Below are 14,093 nucleotides of genomic sequence, written 5' to 3'. Positions count from 1 at the left end.
AACATATTAACTTTTTATTCTGATTCATGAAGGACTATATTTTTTTATTCATACTTTCCCAATCTAAGAAAATAATTTTCCATTCAACTGCAGTATTATTATGACTAATAATATCTGTGTCTTAGAAACAGCCAAATCATGCTGTCTTCTTGAAACTAATGGGGACATAGTGAAAAATCCCAGTAGCCTCAGCATTGCATATTGGAACTAAGCCATGAAGATATAAATTGTATTCCTAATACTCTTGGGAAGTCCTTGCATGGGATTTTACAGTGGGGCTAAATGTAGGTAGGTCATCTCCCTTTACAGTATGCGCTCCAAGATTTCTTAGGAGCTTTTTATCCTTTATATATAATGGAGTTATGTTTGGAAAAGGGTAGAGGGTTAGGAATTGGGCTTTACTCAGTAGACTGCTTTGCTTTTGCTTTCTGCAGATACTTTGAGATTTTTATGAACATGAAATATTATTTTAATTTGTATCTGTGCTGTCTTCTTTGTTTCTAATTCTATCTTTTAAAGAAAATATATAGATTTCATTTATTGTTTGTTGCTCAATTGTCTCTTTAGGCAATAAAAGTTGTGAAAATATAATATTAGTATTCATTTAAGTAAGACGTGGGCAGGCAGAAGTATCTAAATGTAAACTGAAACAAAATACTCAGCTTTTACTATGTTTTTGCTAAGTCTATTACTTTTCCATAAGGGAACTTCACTCTCATCTATCCTTCAAGATTAATTAAAAGAGATGAGATAACTTGTTCTTTCTGAGAGAATGCCTGTCCTTATTCTCTGCAGGAGGCTGATGCACCCTTGATTTCTGAAAATGCAGGAAATAAAGGCTCTGGTGCCACTGCCCTGTTTCCAACAGCCTCATTTCCTGCAAACTTCCCTGTTGCTTTACATGAGGATACATGGGAACATGGCATCTGACATGCAGTGCATTTAAAAATGTCCTTGAAAAGGGAAAATTATGGCTCCAATGCTAGAACTGTCAATGCTGCTAGTGATTTCAGCTGGGCTAAATCCTCACTTTCAACTTCCATAGCCTCAGGAGTGTTATACAGACTGCAGAGTCAGCATTACAGAACAGCATAAGGACTAATAATTTTCTGCTCCCTACCTGACCCTTATTTCAAGTATTTTTAGAAGTTAGTTCAACCTATATATTTTTCCTGCTAGTTCAGAGCTGGGGCAATCCTGACGGTCTTGGTTTCTTGTCTAATTTTCCTATGGCACAACATAGATTCAAAGACTTGTTTCAATGTTCTTGTGGATTCTCCTGGAATTCACAGATAATAAATTGCTCTCTGAGATAGTGGGGAATAGACTTGAACAGACAGGTGATTGCTCCCTACCAGATGAACATAAACAGCCTTAAAAAATCATAGTATTTTTAACGAATGTAACAGAGCAGAATTCAAATAGTGTGAGTTAATTTCCAATTCTTAGAATATTCTGATTTCTGAGGTATTTGATGCTTTATGTGGGGATAAGACATTTCAATTTAATTGTTGTTGTAATGTAGTAGTCTAGTTCACAGTAAATTCCTGAGAGCGTAGAAACAAAAGAGAGGGAATGGAGGGATTACACTGATCTTTTGGGAAGCTTTATTGCTGCATTCAGTGAAATTGAAAGTCATCTCCTTGCCCAAAACCTTGAAAGAAGTCGTTATTCCACTTCTAGTGAAGTTAATGGAAATGTTGTGATTTATTTCATTTGCAGAAAGATCAAGTTTACTGTTCCTGTTCCACCTTACAACAAAATATGATAGAAAAATATGATGGGAGCAATTCCAGGTCTCCTAGGTTAGTGGGCTCTTCAAATTAAAAAGGCATTCCTATGCTGTCAATACTGCTGCTAGAAAATGTGTTGAAAATGTTACATGCTTATAAGGTATTGTTTTAGAATGCTGGCAATTAAAACAAAATATTGAAAATATTAATCCAACCCCTGACATTATGGGTGCTGTTGGTTTGTCTGTACCTCCTTCAGAAATGTTCATCTAGCTGGCAGCATGATAAGTGTCAGCCTGGAACATTCAGAAGATTCGATTTATTTTAATTATACACTAATTACTGGGAGTCTTTTAATATGCTCAATGACACAAGTAGGGCAGCAGAGCAGCATCTATTGTGTGGTAAAGAAAGTGCTGAAAGAAAGGTGCTTTTGTGAAAAACTGTCGAGCCTGGGGGAAAAAAAAAAGAAAATTGGCAGGAGATCCACTTCTAAGTAGAAAGTACATTTAGTTCCTATTCATGATCAACTTTCTTTTAGGTGAAATGAGCACTGATTGCAGAATGTGCAGGGATGACAATGTGTGGGAACATGGTCTGGAATACAAGTCCTGAAGATGAGGTTGATAGGAGAGTCATCCAGGAGAATCCTAAAGACTTCAGATTTCTCCCCTCTCCATACTTTTTCCCTTTCTTCTGTCTGCACCATTCCTTCAGAAGAGACCTTCTTCCATGAGTAGTCATGTATATATGATGAGTTTGCTCTAAATCATTATTTTAATGTTTAAAATATTAAAAAGGTTTATACAAATATGAATGCAGCTGCCTATTTTGAAGTAACTAGCATTGTCTCATTCTCCTTTGTGTTGGCTTAGTTATCTTCCTTAGAAGTCAAATACATTTTTAAAGAGTCTTGCTGAAGAGGATAGTCCTTTATGCAAGACAGCACACCATGTCTGCATGGGCATGTACTTAGGAATATTGGCTATGTGCATTTAAAAGGACACACCAGGAACAAAATCTCTGCAGAAATACATTTCCCTTTTATTAGGAAAGCCTTCTACAGGCTTAATTATCATGGACAAAAAAAGCACACTGTTTCTCAGGGATATACTACCCACTGATATCACAAGAATTCAGCCCTGCTTAAGTGCTAGGAGGTATGTTCTCAGTGCACTTATAATCGGGTCGTTATCACCATGGTTATGAGATTTAACTGACTGAAAACTGTAGGCATTTGTCTCATTAATGCCAAATGTTATAGTTTATTTCTGGGAACTGAAAACTCTGCTGCCCAGGGAAACCTGTTCCGTGATAATCTTTGAAAACAAGGCACTTGAGAATAGCCTGCCTGGTTCGTGTCAGATGGTTTCACACATATTTTGTTACTGGTTCTTAGGGGGGGTTGGTTATTAAATAACTTTGTTCTGTGGTATTTTGCTTTGTGAGTTAGCGTTCTTTATGGACTGCAGGTCTAGCTCTTACAAAACAAGCATGTGGTTATGATGCTCTTTGCTCATATGCAATCACTTCTGGACTTTGCTAGCATCTTAGCATACTCTGCATTTACATTTTACCTTTCCCTCTCCTCTTTTGGGTTTATCTTTTATTGTACACTTTCAGACGAAACACTTTTCAGCTGTGATCTTGGGACTGAATATAGTCACACTTCTGTGATTAGAAGATAATTAAAGAAGTGCCATTGCCTTTCCAATTTTGTTTCCATTGTTCCTGAAACAAAAATGTAAAATCATTGGTGATTTCAGTAACACTTGGATTAAACCAGAATTAATACTTTTGGACCTTTTTTTTTTCTGTCTGTAGTCTGCTTTATCAAAATGAGTTACCCCAAAATGAAATCCTTGCATTTGATCAGAAAATTTGAGGCTTTCATTTACCAACTACTCATTTTTTTCTGCTGATTTACGATCTTTGTTGAGTAGGATTTGTAAAGCATAAAAAAGCATATGTAACTGCATAACTTTGACCTCTGACTAGAAGTGTCATCCATGGAATGTTGGAGTTTGGATGCTTTTGATCTGCTTTAGTCTTTTTTGTTGTGTATTGGGACTATACATTTCGATTGTCATCTTGCAATGTATTTTCTATGCAGAAGCTAAGAATACCAGAACAAAGGAGTTGGCAGAGGAAGGCAAGGGTACTTGGAAAAGTAAAAGAATGAATAATACAAATATATAGATTTGAGTGAAAACATAATGTTTGGAAAAGGTTCTTATTTATTGCTCTATTTATGGAGCGTTATTTATTATTGTTATTATTAGGAAAATATTTTATTGCTTACCTTTCACAATCATGAATGTCTGTAAATCATCTCAAAATCTAACCACGCTCAGTTTTTTTAATATATAGTTTTCTTTTGAATCAGTGCATTTATATAATCAGTCTCTAAAAGGCAAAAAAGCCATTTAATGATGATTTTTCCCTGTTCTGCCTCTTCACACACCTAAATACAGCAAGTGCTATCACTCCCATAATCAAAACAGTAGTAGTCTCTACCTATGTCTTGCATAATCCAAAAGAAGAATGAAGACGCATGAACAGAAAGGGACACAGTAATTATAAAGCTACTTACTACCCTTTCTTATTTTGTGATTTCAGGAGGTATAAGAATAATAAGAATGGATAGCAATTGCAAAATTGGCTTTATAGTTTGTACGTTTCATATAACTTTATGAAGCTGCATTGCCTTATAGACAAATGGTTGAAAAGAATAATAATAATATACAGAATAAAACAACACTAAAATAAATGGATCTTTAAATAAAGAATTGCATAGGTAAATGCTGAGCATAATCTTTCAGATCTAGGATAAAACTCACAACATTCACCTCTTAATGTCTTCTGGCTATTTATCTTACTTAATGTAGGTGACTGTTATTGTATAAACAGATTAGGATTCTGTATACAGGCTGGGGGTGCTACACAAAAATGAGATTTTAGAATGGAATTTTAGACCACTTGTTGGGAGAGAGAGGGGACTGAAGGATCACGGGTAAATCAAAATTGTCATTCCAGCCATGTTCAAGCCAAATCTGATGCCCATGCAAGAGTCTTTGTGCTGATTCAGGATGATTAAGCAAAAAACACTGTAAATCTGGCCCTGGCACAAATATTAAGGACTGCCAAATATGTGCAGGGAGGAGACATCCTGACTCTATCTCATTTCCTTGCACAGCTGGCACTCTGCTAACAGGTTTGGCTGAAGCCAGTTCTGTGTGTCTTCTCCACGGGCTGCTGGCACTGCAAAGGGTCTCCTCCACTCTCTGGAACATTAGATCAAAGCAACAGAAAAGTGCCAAGAGCTTGGAATAGCCTAAGAATTTGTATTTACTTTGCAAAAGTGCAAGAGATCTTGGAAAATGTGAAACCTCTGGTTTCAAGAACAGCATGATCCAGCTGCAGCCACTCACATGTGCTGGTGGTAGCACAGACTGTAAGAGAGCCAGGCAAGCCTAAGCAACATGACCATTCATGGATTATTTTAGCAAACCTTCATATTCTTTTCAAAATAGATTGTTAAAATAGAAAGCTTCCTTCTGTTCGTAAGAATTAATGTTAGTTGTCTGCATTACAGACTGCTGCTCGATGGAGGTGAGTATTTTGGAAATGAGCTCCTTGGCCCTATAATTTAGGCTTATTTTCCAGGCGATCCAGAGCTTCATACAGTACCTGAAGTAACAGAAAATAGAAGTGGTTGTATTCAAAACTGAGGCAGATCACCAAATAAGGGTAAACCTGGCCACAACCTTTGAGATGGTAAAAGGAAGAGAGCTAAGAAGTTCCAGGATAGTGGCTGGGAGCAGTTTGGGAGGGTGTATGTTAGAGGAATTGGTTGTACTTTGGCAGTAGTAGACTGGGATGATATCCCACGGCTAGCATTTCCTGCTATGGCTCTGCTTGTACTACCTTTAGTCCATTTTCGTTTTCTTCTTTCTGCCTGGTCTTGGTATAAAGGAGAAGGAACTACAAAGCCATGAATTTTCTACAGCACCCAATCCAGTTTAAAAAATGTGAGATCATGGCCTCTGGGCATCACAGCATCGCTTCAAAAGCTGCAGTGCTTCACTGCCGAGAAACTACATTAGACCCTTTTTTTTCCGCTTAGGATAGCATTTAAAAAAGAAATTAGCCTTTATAATTATTTTGTTGACATCTAAGAATTATCTATAATGTTCCATGAAGCATTTAAATAACTTTTTTTTTTTTTAAATGTATTTACTCATTTAAATAACTGCTCGTTGCCAAGCGTAATCCTCAACTATTAAGCCAGAGCTCTACTTGTGGTGATTCGGTTTTGATAAATTTAGCTGTATTTCGATTCTGTGGTCATGAATTCAATGATTACAATAGGCAGGATGTCTAGGGTTTGAGGTCTAAACTTATCTTAGGCCTTTCCCTGGTGAAAAATATCCCACCCTACCACCATTATAAATACAGCTCATAAAAGGTGTTTACTTTTGAATCCTGGTGTGCTACACAGGAAAAGTCAAAGTTTTTTTCTATGATTTCAACAAGGAGTTGCCATGTGCACAAGTTTCATCAGTGAAAATCACAGTCCTCATTTCTATGAACAACATTTATCAAACTCATTCTAATTCCCATAGCTATGAAGAAATAAATCATCTTAGCTGGTCAGCTAAAGTATGTATATGGATTCTCTGCAACAGAAATAACACTCCCTGAAGTTTGTGGTACTGGTAAAACATTTGCAGTCCTACTTTTCATAATTAAATTGAGCTATTTCATCTTAAGCCTGAAATGTACCGCTAGCTGAATAAAAGGGAAACTTTATGAACCAAGCTTCTGAACTTCTCAGACTGTTTTGAATAATACAGCAAATGCTTTTCCATTCCCTTACCATCAGGTAACAGAAACACGGACCGGTCCTCTTGGCTGCAGTAACTATGACAACCTAGATTCTGTCAGCTCTGTTCTGGTTCAGAGTCCTGAAAATAAGATTCAGTTGCAAGGTATGTAGGTGCAATTTCATTAATTTGTTTTGGAACAGCATGACATTTATCACACTATTTGTTTTTCTTTCTTCCGCCTCATAAAAGGTCATTTTCCTAATTTTTTTGTGTGTGCAATAAGTACATTCTAGACAAAGTGAAGGAAATGCCAGTAACTCATGTTGCCTTTGAAATTGAAACAATTTCTGTACACATCAGAAAATAATTTGAATAATGCTGTTAACATTTTACAGCCCTATTTAGCAACCACTTGCACACCTCTTAAACAGCCTGAATTCACATAGATTCCACCAAGCAGGGAGTGATATTTAGTGTGCTCAGCCTGCTTTGCACATACTGAGTAGTAGTTTATACCTCATGCAGTTGTCCCACTGAAATGAATGGAGTCACTGGAAGAGCAGGATACAGATTTTCAAAGACTCTAAATAATGAAGAGTCCAAAGGCTCTTCTTGGGACTTCTAAGAAAACATGGAAGGTTAGTCATCTCACTCATTAGAAAGATAATAGTAATTATATATTAAAACAAAAAGAAAAAAAAGAAAAAAAAAGAAAAAAGAGAAAGAGAAGAAGGAAAAGGAGAAGGAGAAGGAGAAGGAGAAGGAAGAAAAGAGGAAACATTTCTAATTCATTTTTTGTTAGTTCCAGTAGATGCATTTCCCAACCTGCATATCAGGTACATAAACACTTTTGAAAAGTCATCCTCTAGGGTATTAGGCCATTAATAATTGCTTTTTTCAGTTACACAAATGTAGCATGAACAACTTATTATTATTACTATGAAAACAGACTAAATTAATTTATGTACTTGTATTTACCTCTGTATATACAATGAGAGAAGAATACAGTTCTTAATTTGCAGTTACAGGTAGCTATACAATTATTTCCAGTTTTAAAAATTTTCCTTATTGGTTCATAAATCAGTTGGACATATAGTGTGAAGTTGTTGCTGACTATTAAGAATGGCTGTCAGAGAAAAATTATATTCTGTTTAAAAAATCCATGGTTTTTTCCCTTTCCTTTCTCTCTCCCCAGAATATGTTAAAAGCCATAAAATCACACAGTGATTTCAGAGACAGTATACATTTTTTAAAAAAGAACTTGTCATTTCCATTGGGATGCAATGAAATATGTCCAGAAATAATTTGTGATTTTTAATGGTCTCCAGTATATGCATGATGTTTGTCAGTTAAAATTTGGAAAATAATCTTTGCATCCCTCAGACAGTGGTTTGACACATGCCATTGGATTGTCATTATGAGAAATATATTATCAGAACTGTGTAGACTATTTCATACTTATCATGGAAGAATTGAACAAGACTCAAGTTGGCTTATCTGGCTTTCTTTTCCTTTCACAATTTCAAAGCTTTTCACAAGTATACACGTACATTGAAAAGTTTACTCAGGTAACAACAGTTTTACAAATTTTGACATGAGGTAGAAGAAAGCACAGACGGACCTGGTTTTAGCAATTGTGATATGACTTTTGACTTGGAAGAGTTATGAAATTACTATTACAGCTATCATTTTTATGTACTTAAAAATAAGGGATAAACCTCTACAAAATTGTCCAAGTGCCTATGTAGAAGAAACCTACATCACAACCAACCAGTCCATGTGCTGAGAAATTACTTGGCCCACAAATAAGCTCCACTAGTTCGAGAGAGATTATTTTTGCCACAGAAAATAACAACAAATAATAAATAAAAATGTATAGTGTACCTTTCAGTGGCTTTTTGATTGGTTGATTACTATTGTAGCTAGAGTGACTGATAGCTAGTTAGTTAAAATGCTTCTATATAAAATACTCATTCCTATCATTGGGATCATGTAAGCAATGGTTAAAATTTTCAGATTAATAAGTCTAAATTTCTGGTCACAAACAATCTGCATTTTTGATTCACCTGCTCTGTGGTTCTGATACATCAATGTGACATGCTTTTGCAAGGCCTCTGCATGTCATGGCAGGATAAATTGTGAAGACACTTTGCAAAGGGGTTTGTGACATAGCAGGAATTTTTTGAAACACCATGGGAGATAGACTGTCCACCCTTTCTCCATGTTAAACCTGTAGTAGATTTAAGAATAAATTTTCTTTCTCAAGGTTTTATAGCCCTACCCATCACATCAATTGACTGTCCCTTAGCATTTAAATACCAATGTTACAAGAAATGAACTATATCAGCCAAATTTCATTTTTTCTAGAATTTCCTCCAACCCAATTTTTCCCATTCTTCTTAGTTTGTCTCTACAGAATCATGAAGACATAACTAGAGTTATTTAGACAAGCTATATCTTGTTGTGTCAAAGGCAACATGGAAAATAAGTCCAATACAGAATGGAAATGTTTACCTTCACACCTCTTTTTCTGATTACACTGTCTCTTTACTCTGTCTTTCAGGGCTGCTTTCCCTTCATCAGCACTCTCAAAATTTGCATTAGCTGCTAGTACCAAGATTATAATTCAGCTGCATGCTTCCCTACTGCAACGCTCTTACTGCTGAGGCTGTTCATTCAGCAATCATTTACAAGAAGAAGTTGATGTAATCCTTTCTTTCTGTTTTTGACAATCCCCTAGAAAGAAATTACACCAGTGAATGATCTATCTGAGGAACACAGGTTACTAGTTAGTAGAATGGGTGTTCCATACTGAGAGGCAAATGTGAGGAATATATCTGAAATTAATTCTTAAGGAAGGAAATATATGACAGTGCAAATGCTAGACAGATGTGTAAATTGTCCTTAAAAAGCCATATAGTTTCCTTTTTCATAATCTGTTTGTTTGTTTGTTTGTTTCATAGGTTGGGGAAGCTGCTTGGCTCGAGCATTCCTTTTTGCTTAATAACATAATACTTACTCTATTGCCTTCAGGTCTTCAGGTCATCCTGCCTGAGTATCTGCAAGAACATTTTGTTCAGGCAGCTCTGAGCTATATTGCCTGCAATTCAGAGGGGGAGTTCATCTGCAAGGACAATGACTGTTGGTGTCAGTGTGGTCCCAAATTCCCAGAGTGCAACTGTCCCTACATGGACATTCAAGCCATGGAAGAAAATCTGCTCCGCATAAGTGAGACTTGGAATGCATACAACAGTGAATTTGAAGAATCTGGTGAGATGTTTTATACAATTTTTGTCTCTTTGGCTGTATCTCACAAAAAGCATTTATACAAGAGACTCCATCTGAAGTCTCCAGAATGGTTCTTACATCTAAAGCTAAACCTACTTAAATACATCCTGGACCTTAGTCTTAATTATTATAACTTTCTGATAGGAAGTGTTGTCCTCACCGCGTGATGATCAGCAGTCTGTGTAATTACATTAGAATTTAGGCAGCTATGTTTGAGTATTCATCTGCTATACATTTTGGAGTCCAGGGCTGTGAGGACTTGGTCCCTATTGGAGCAAGAAGTGTACTGGAGGAGGCAGAAAGCAGAACAAATGAAGAACAAAGTCAGGTTATACACTTTATATGGGTATTCTGCATTTTTGTTCTGTAATGCAGCTGAAACAGCTGCTTCATTTCATATCCATTTTTCAGTGTTGGATCAAAGTTTCTCCTGTACTTCCCCTTTATCCTGTCCCTCCAGTGATACCATGAAGCTAACATGGAAAGCATAGCTGGCTCTTGGTTTACCAAGCAGTTAATAGTTCATTCCATCATAGTTGGCAACTTGCTGCTTCGTATGATTTCTGTTTAAACTGGACCTATCCACGTTGTCTCTGCAACACGTTTGTGCCACATTAGTTTTCTTTAAAGCATCAATGTTTGTTTCATACATCATTTCACCTGTCCTGATCATCAGAACTTCCAGTCTCATAGAGACTGGGAACCGCAGGTAAATCAGCTTCTGAACAACTGTTTTTACAACTCACTCACTCAGTGATATCAGTAACAGCTGTCTAGCCAGATGGTGGGAAAAGTAAGGAGAAATCAGCAGACCTGGGAAAAAACACTGAGGGAAAAGAAGAAATGAGGGAGATGAGGGAGATAAAGAAGAAGCAGAAAAAAGAAAAAAATCACAGTTTTTAATGAGTTGTGTTGGAGAAAGAGAATGAATCAGTAGAAGAGAGAGGGAAGAAGACTATTCAATGGTCAGGGGAAGAGTGTGGGAGAGAAGAAGAAATATCAGTACAATACTTAACTGTGAACAGCACATTGTATACATTCCTGTTTTATATTTGTTTTATTGTTAAAGACTGATTTCTCAGTCTAAGGTTAAGAATTTCAAAAGACCCTATATCAGTTAAAATTTCAGTTGTCATAACTTTTAGTGAGACCCGATGCCTAAATCTGAGTCTGCTTGGAAGATCTCAAGCCCTTTTCCCAGCCTTGGTCTCGCTCTTAGCATGAGGACTTACAATATTTCTCCTTGGAGGATCACAGATTTCTCTGATTATAAAAGTATGAATTTATGTTTTGTTTTTGTGCACATAAAAATGCATTTTGCCAATGACTATTTTGACACCTTTAAGCATTTATGGAGTCATGCTATCATTTACTACTTTGCAAACTAGGACAAGTGTATTGACTCTACAGAAGGGCACAGTTTTGTTTACTATATTTTGTCCTATTTGAATGGGATGTGATACTGTTCAGTGCCTGAAGAATGTCATTTGATGGCACCTACTTAACAGCAATTTTAGTTAAGCTGAAAGAGCACACATCTCTGAATCTGTGGTGGATTCTTATAGCAAGCTGTATAGGGGCATGAAATTAGTTATGAGTTTGAATAGTTGTCAGCTACACGTATAGTCCTATGTTCAGGACTGAGACATGAATATCAGGGGAAAAATGGGTAAGACTTAAATTCTGTGCTTTTAAAAAAAGGCTTTTTAGCCTTTTTAGCTATGCTGTGAGAATCACAAAAATGGCAACTTCATATACCTTGTCAATTAGGCAATTGCTAGTAGGTGTGGTTACTAAAAAGTGTGAAATGTATATTATTAACATCATTAAGACATATGCCACACCCATTCTTTAGCCCTTGAATTATTTAAATAATTTTTAATCTAATAAATATGCAATGCATGATTTCCATATCTCATAGGTAGCTAAGAAAATCTCTGCTTTTAACTTAAAAACTGTTTTGCATAAAGTTGTTCATGGAAAGATGAGATAAGTAATCTTGTATGTGTATGGGTGTGGTGGGTTGACCTTGGCTGGGCGCCAGGTGCCCACCAAAGCCGCTCTATCACTTCCCCTTCTCAGCTGGACAGGGGGGAGAAAATATAACAAAAGGTTCGTGGGTCAAGATAAGGACAGTTTAATAAAGTGAAAGCAAAGGTCACGTGCGAAAGCAAAGAAAAACAAATGATATTATTCTCTACTTCCCATCAGCAGGCGATGTCTAGCCAATTCCTGGGAAGCAGGGCTTCAGTACGCGTAGTGGTTGCTCCAGAAGACAAAAATGCCCCCCTTCCATCTCCCTTTACTTAGCTTTTATATCTGAGCTGACGTCATATGGTATGGAATATCTGTCTGGTTAGTTTAGGTCAGCTGTCCTGATTATGTCCCCTCCCAAGATCTTGCCCTGCTCCAGCCTGCCATTGAGGGGGGGGGCAAAAATGTTGGAGAGACAGCCTTGATGCTGTGCCAGCACTGCTCAGCAGTAGCCAAAACACTGGTGTGTTATCGACACCTTTCTAGCTACTGATGCAGAGCACAGCGCTATGAGGAGTATTAACTCCATCTCAGCCAGACCCAATACAACTGCTATGAATTTCTTTTAGAAATCACTGAGCAGACCACTGTAAAAGAAAATTGCTGTCATTTAAACTGTTTAAATGAAGTGGCCAGATTTCCAAAGGCACTCAGCAGCCAACCACATCAGGATTACGGTACAGAAAATGCATGATCATATTCTTATCCTTGCTGTCAGAAACCAGAGCCTGTGGATGCTTTTATGGGTCTTCATGCCTTTCATGTGTTTTAGAGCAGTGGGTCATAATCTCTGTAAAATGCTAAATTGCCAGTCAGTCATTGACAGAGTTGCATGTTAGAATTTGCTTCTCTGTACATTGTCTTGCCAAAAGAGTCCCAAAAACTTCCAAAATCAGTGATGTGTAACAAGACAACATATTCACTAACACCATCTTCAACACTGCTGTAACCATAAGATGTGAAAGTCCTACGTACTTCAAAAATTTGAGAATTTTCAAGGAATCTTTTGATGCTCTTTACTGTGTGAAATTAATTAGCACTAAAGTGCTTAGGTCAAAGCTTTTTCCTGAAATGGAAAGATAAAGTTTACTGAGAGGATGAGCTAGGAGGAGGAGCTGGACAAGTACATGCTCCTAGTATTAGGGATACAGGAAAATTGGCAATATTAAAAGAACAACACATTAAAAAGTGGGGTGGGCTACAGGCATACTAGTGAAGATTGCAGTGCTTTAATCTAACGTAGGTGGACTCCATATCTTGGAATCTCAGTGAAACTTAGTGGCTTGTGATAACAGTTGGTCAACTAGATTATCTAGTTGTCCTTTTAGGCTGCAAATTCCTGTGAAAGGCTACTTTCATGCACATTAAGAAAGGGTAAATGAAACACTGCTTGATTCCATTAGAGAAGATATTTTTAGGCCACATGTTAGATGATAAGAACACAGCTTCTTGGAATGATGTTCTCAGAGAGAACTTTGCTTACACATTAATTCAGCCAAAAGCCTCAAGAAATTAATGAAATTTGTTAATAAAGGTTGAACAGCTTTAGTACGGATTTTTGGTAAGGAAACAGCTGCTCATTTGCAAGGGTAGTAGCTGAGCCTGGAGGCCACAAGATATGATAAAGAATAAGCAGATGGTTCAGAGTAAACAGTTTAAAGTAGCTCTTGTAATTTCTTTGAGAACATAGTACATACCCTGATATTAAGAGGTTATATGAAGCTCATTGAGCTAATTGTGATCAAGTATGTATTGCTGGAGGGCAGCTAGAGAGATGAAAAAGGCAGCCAAATTTACTGAGAGATAAATAACATACTGCTCCATGTCCTCCAAAATGAGATTTGAGAAGTTAAAAGGTGCCAGAAGAGCCTGCATTAAATGAAATCTGCACATAACAATGAATGACACATTCTGAACTGGAATATGTTTGGTTATCTAACCTATAATAATCATTGTTGCTCAAAAAAGAAATGTCACTACCAGCAAACCCAAATTGCAGACCAGAGTCCTTCTATGTGAAAACCAGGAAAATTCTTTGATCATAGAGTAACACAGTTAAAATTCTTTGATCACAGAATGGTTGAGGTGGGAAAGGACCTCTGCTCCAAACCCCTGCTCAAGCAGGGCCACCTAGACCCCACTGCCCAGGATCATGGCCAGTCAGCTTTAAATATCTCCAAGGACAAACACTCCACAACATCTCTGGGCA

At 37.0% G+C, this 14,093-nt stretch overlaps 1 protein-coding gene across 2 annotated transcripts in view; it reads left to right on the top strand.

Annotated features, from left to right (window-relative positions):
- BRINP3 (BMP/retinoic acid inducible neural specific 3) overlaps window positions 1–14,093 on the top strand; it is a 233,209-nt gene that overhangs the window by 157,947 nt on the left and 61,169 nt on the right. For both annotated transcript variants that reach the window (XM_052801461.1, XM_052801462.1), the window contains exons 5-6: window positions 6,619–6,724; window positions 9,596–9,832. In XM_052801461.1, coding sequence (XP_052657421.1) covers window positions 6,619–6,724; window positions 9,596–9,832 — 343 coding nt within the window. The remainder of the gene's footprint in view (window positions 1–6,618; window positions 6,725–9,595; window positions 9,833–14,093) is intronic.

This window comes from Harpia harpyja, chromosome 11 (genome assembly GCF_026419915.1).
Source record: "Harpia harpyja isolate bHarHar1 chromosome 11, bHarHar1 primary haplotype, whole genome shotgun sequence".
Lineage (NCBI taxonomy): Eukaryota > Metazoa > Chordata > Aves > Accipitriformes > Accipitridae > Harpia > Harpia harpyja.
The sequence above is the reverse complement of the archived record's forward strand: the minus strand, read 5'-3'. Positions and strand labels throughout refer to the sequence as shown.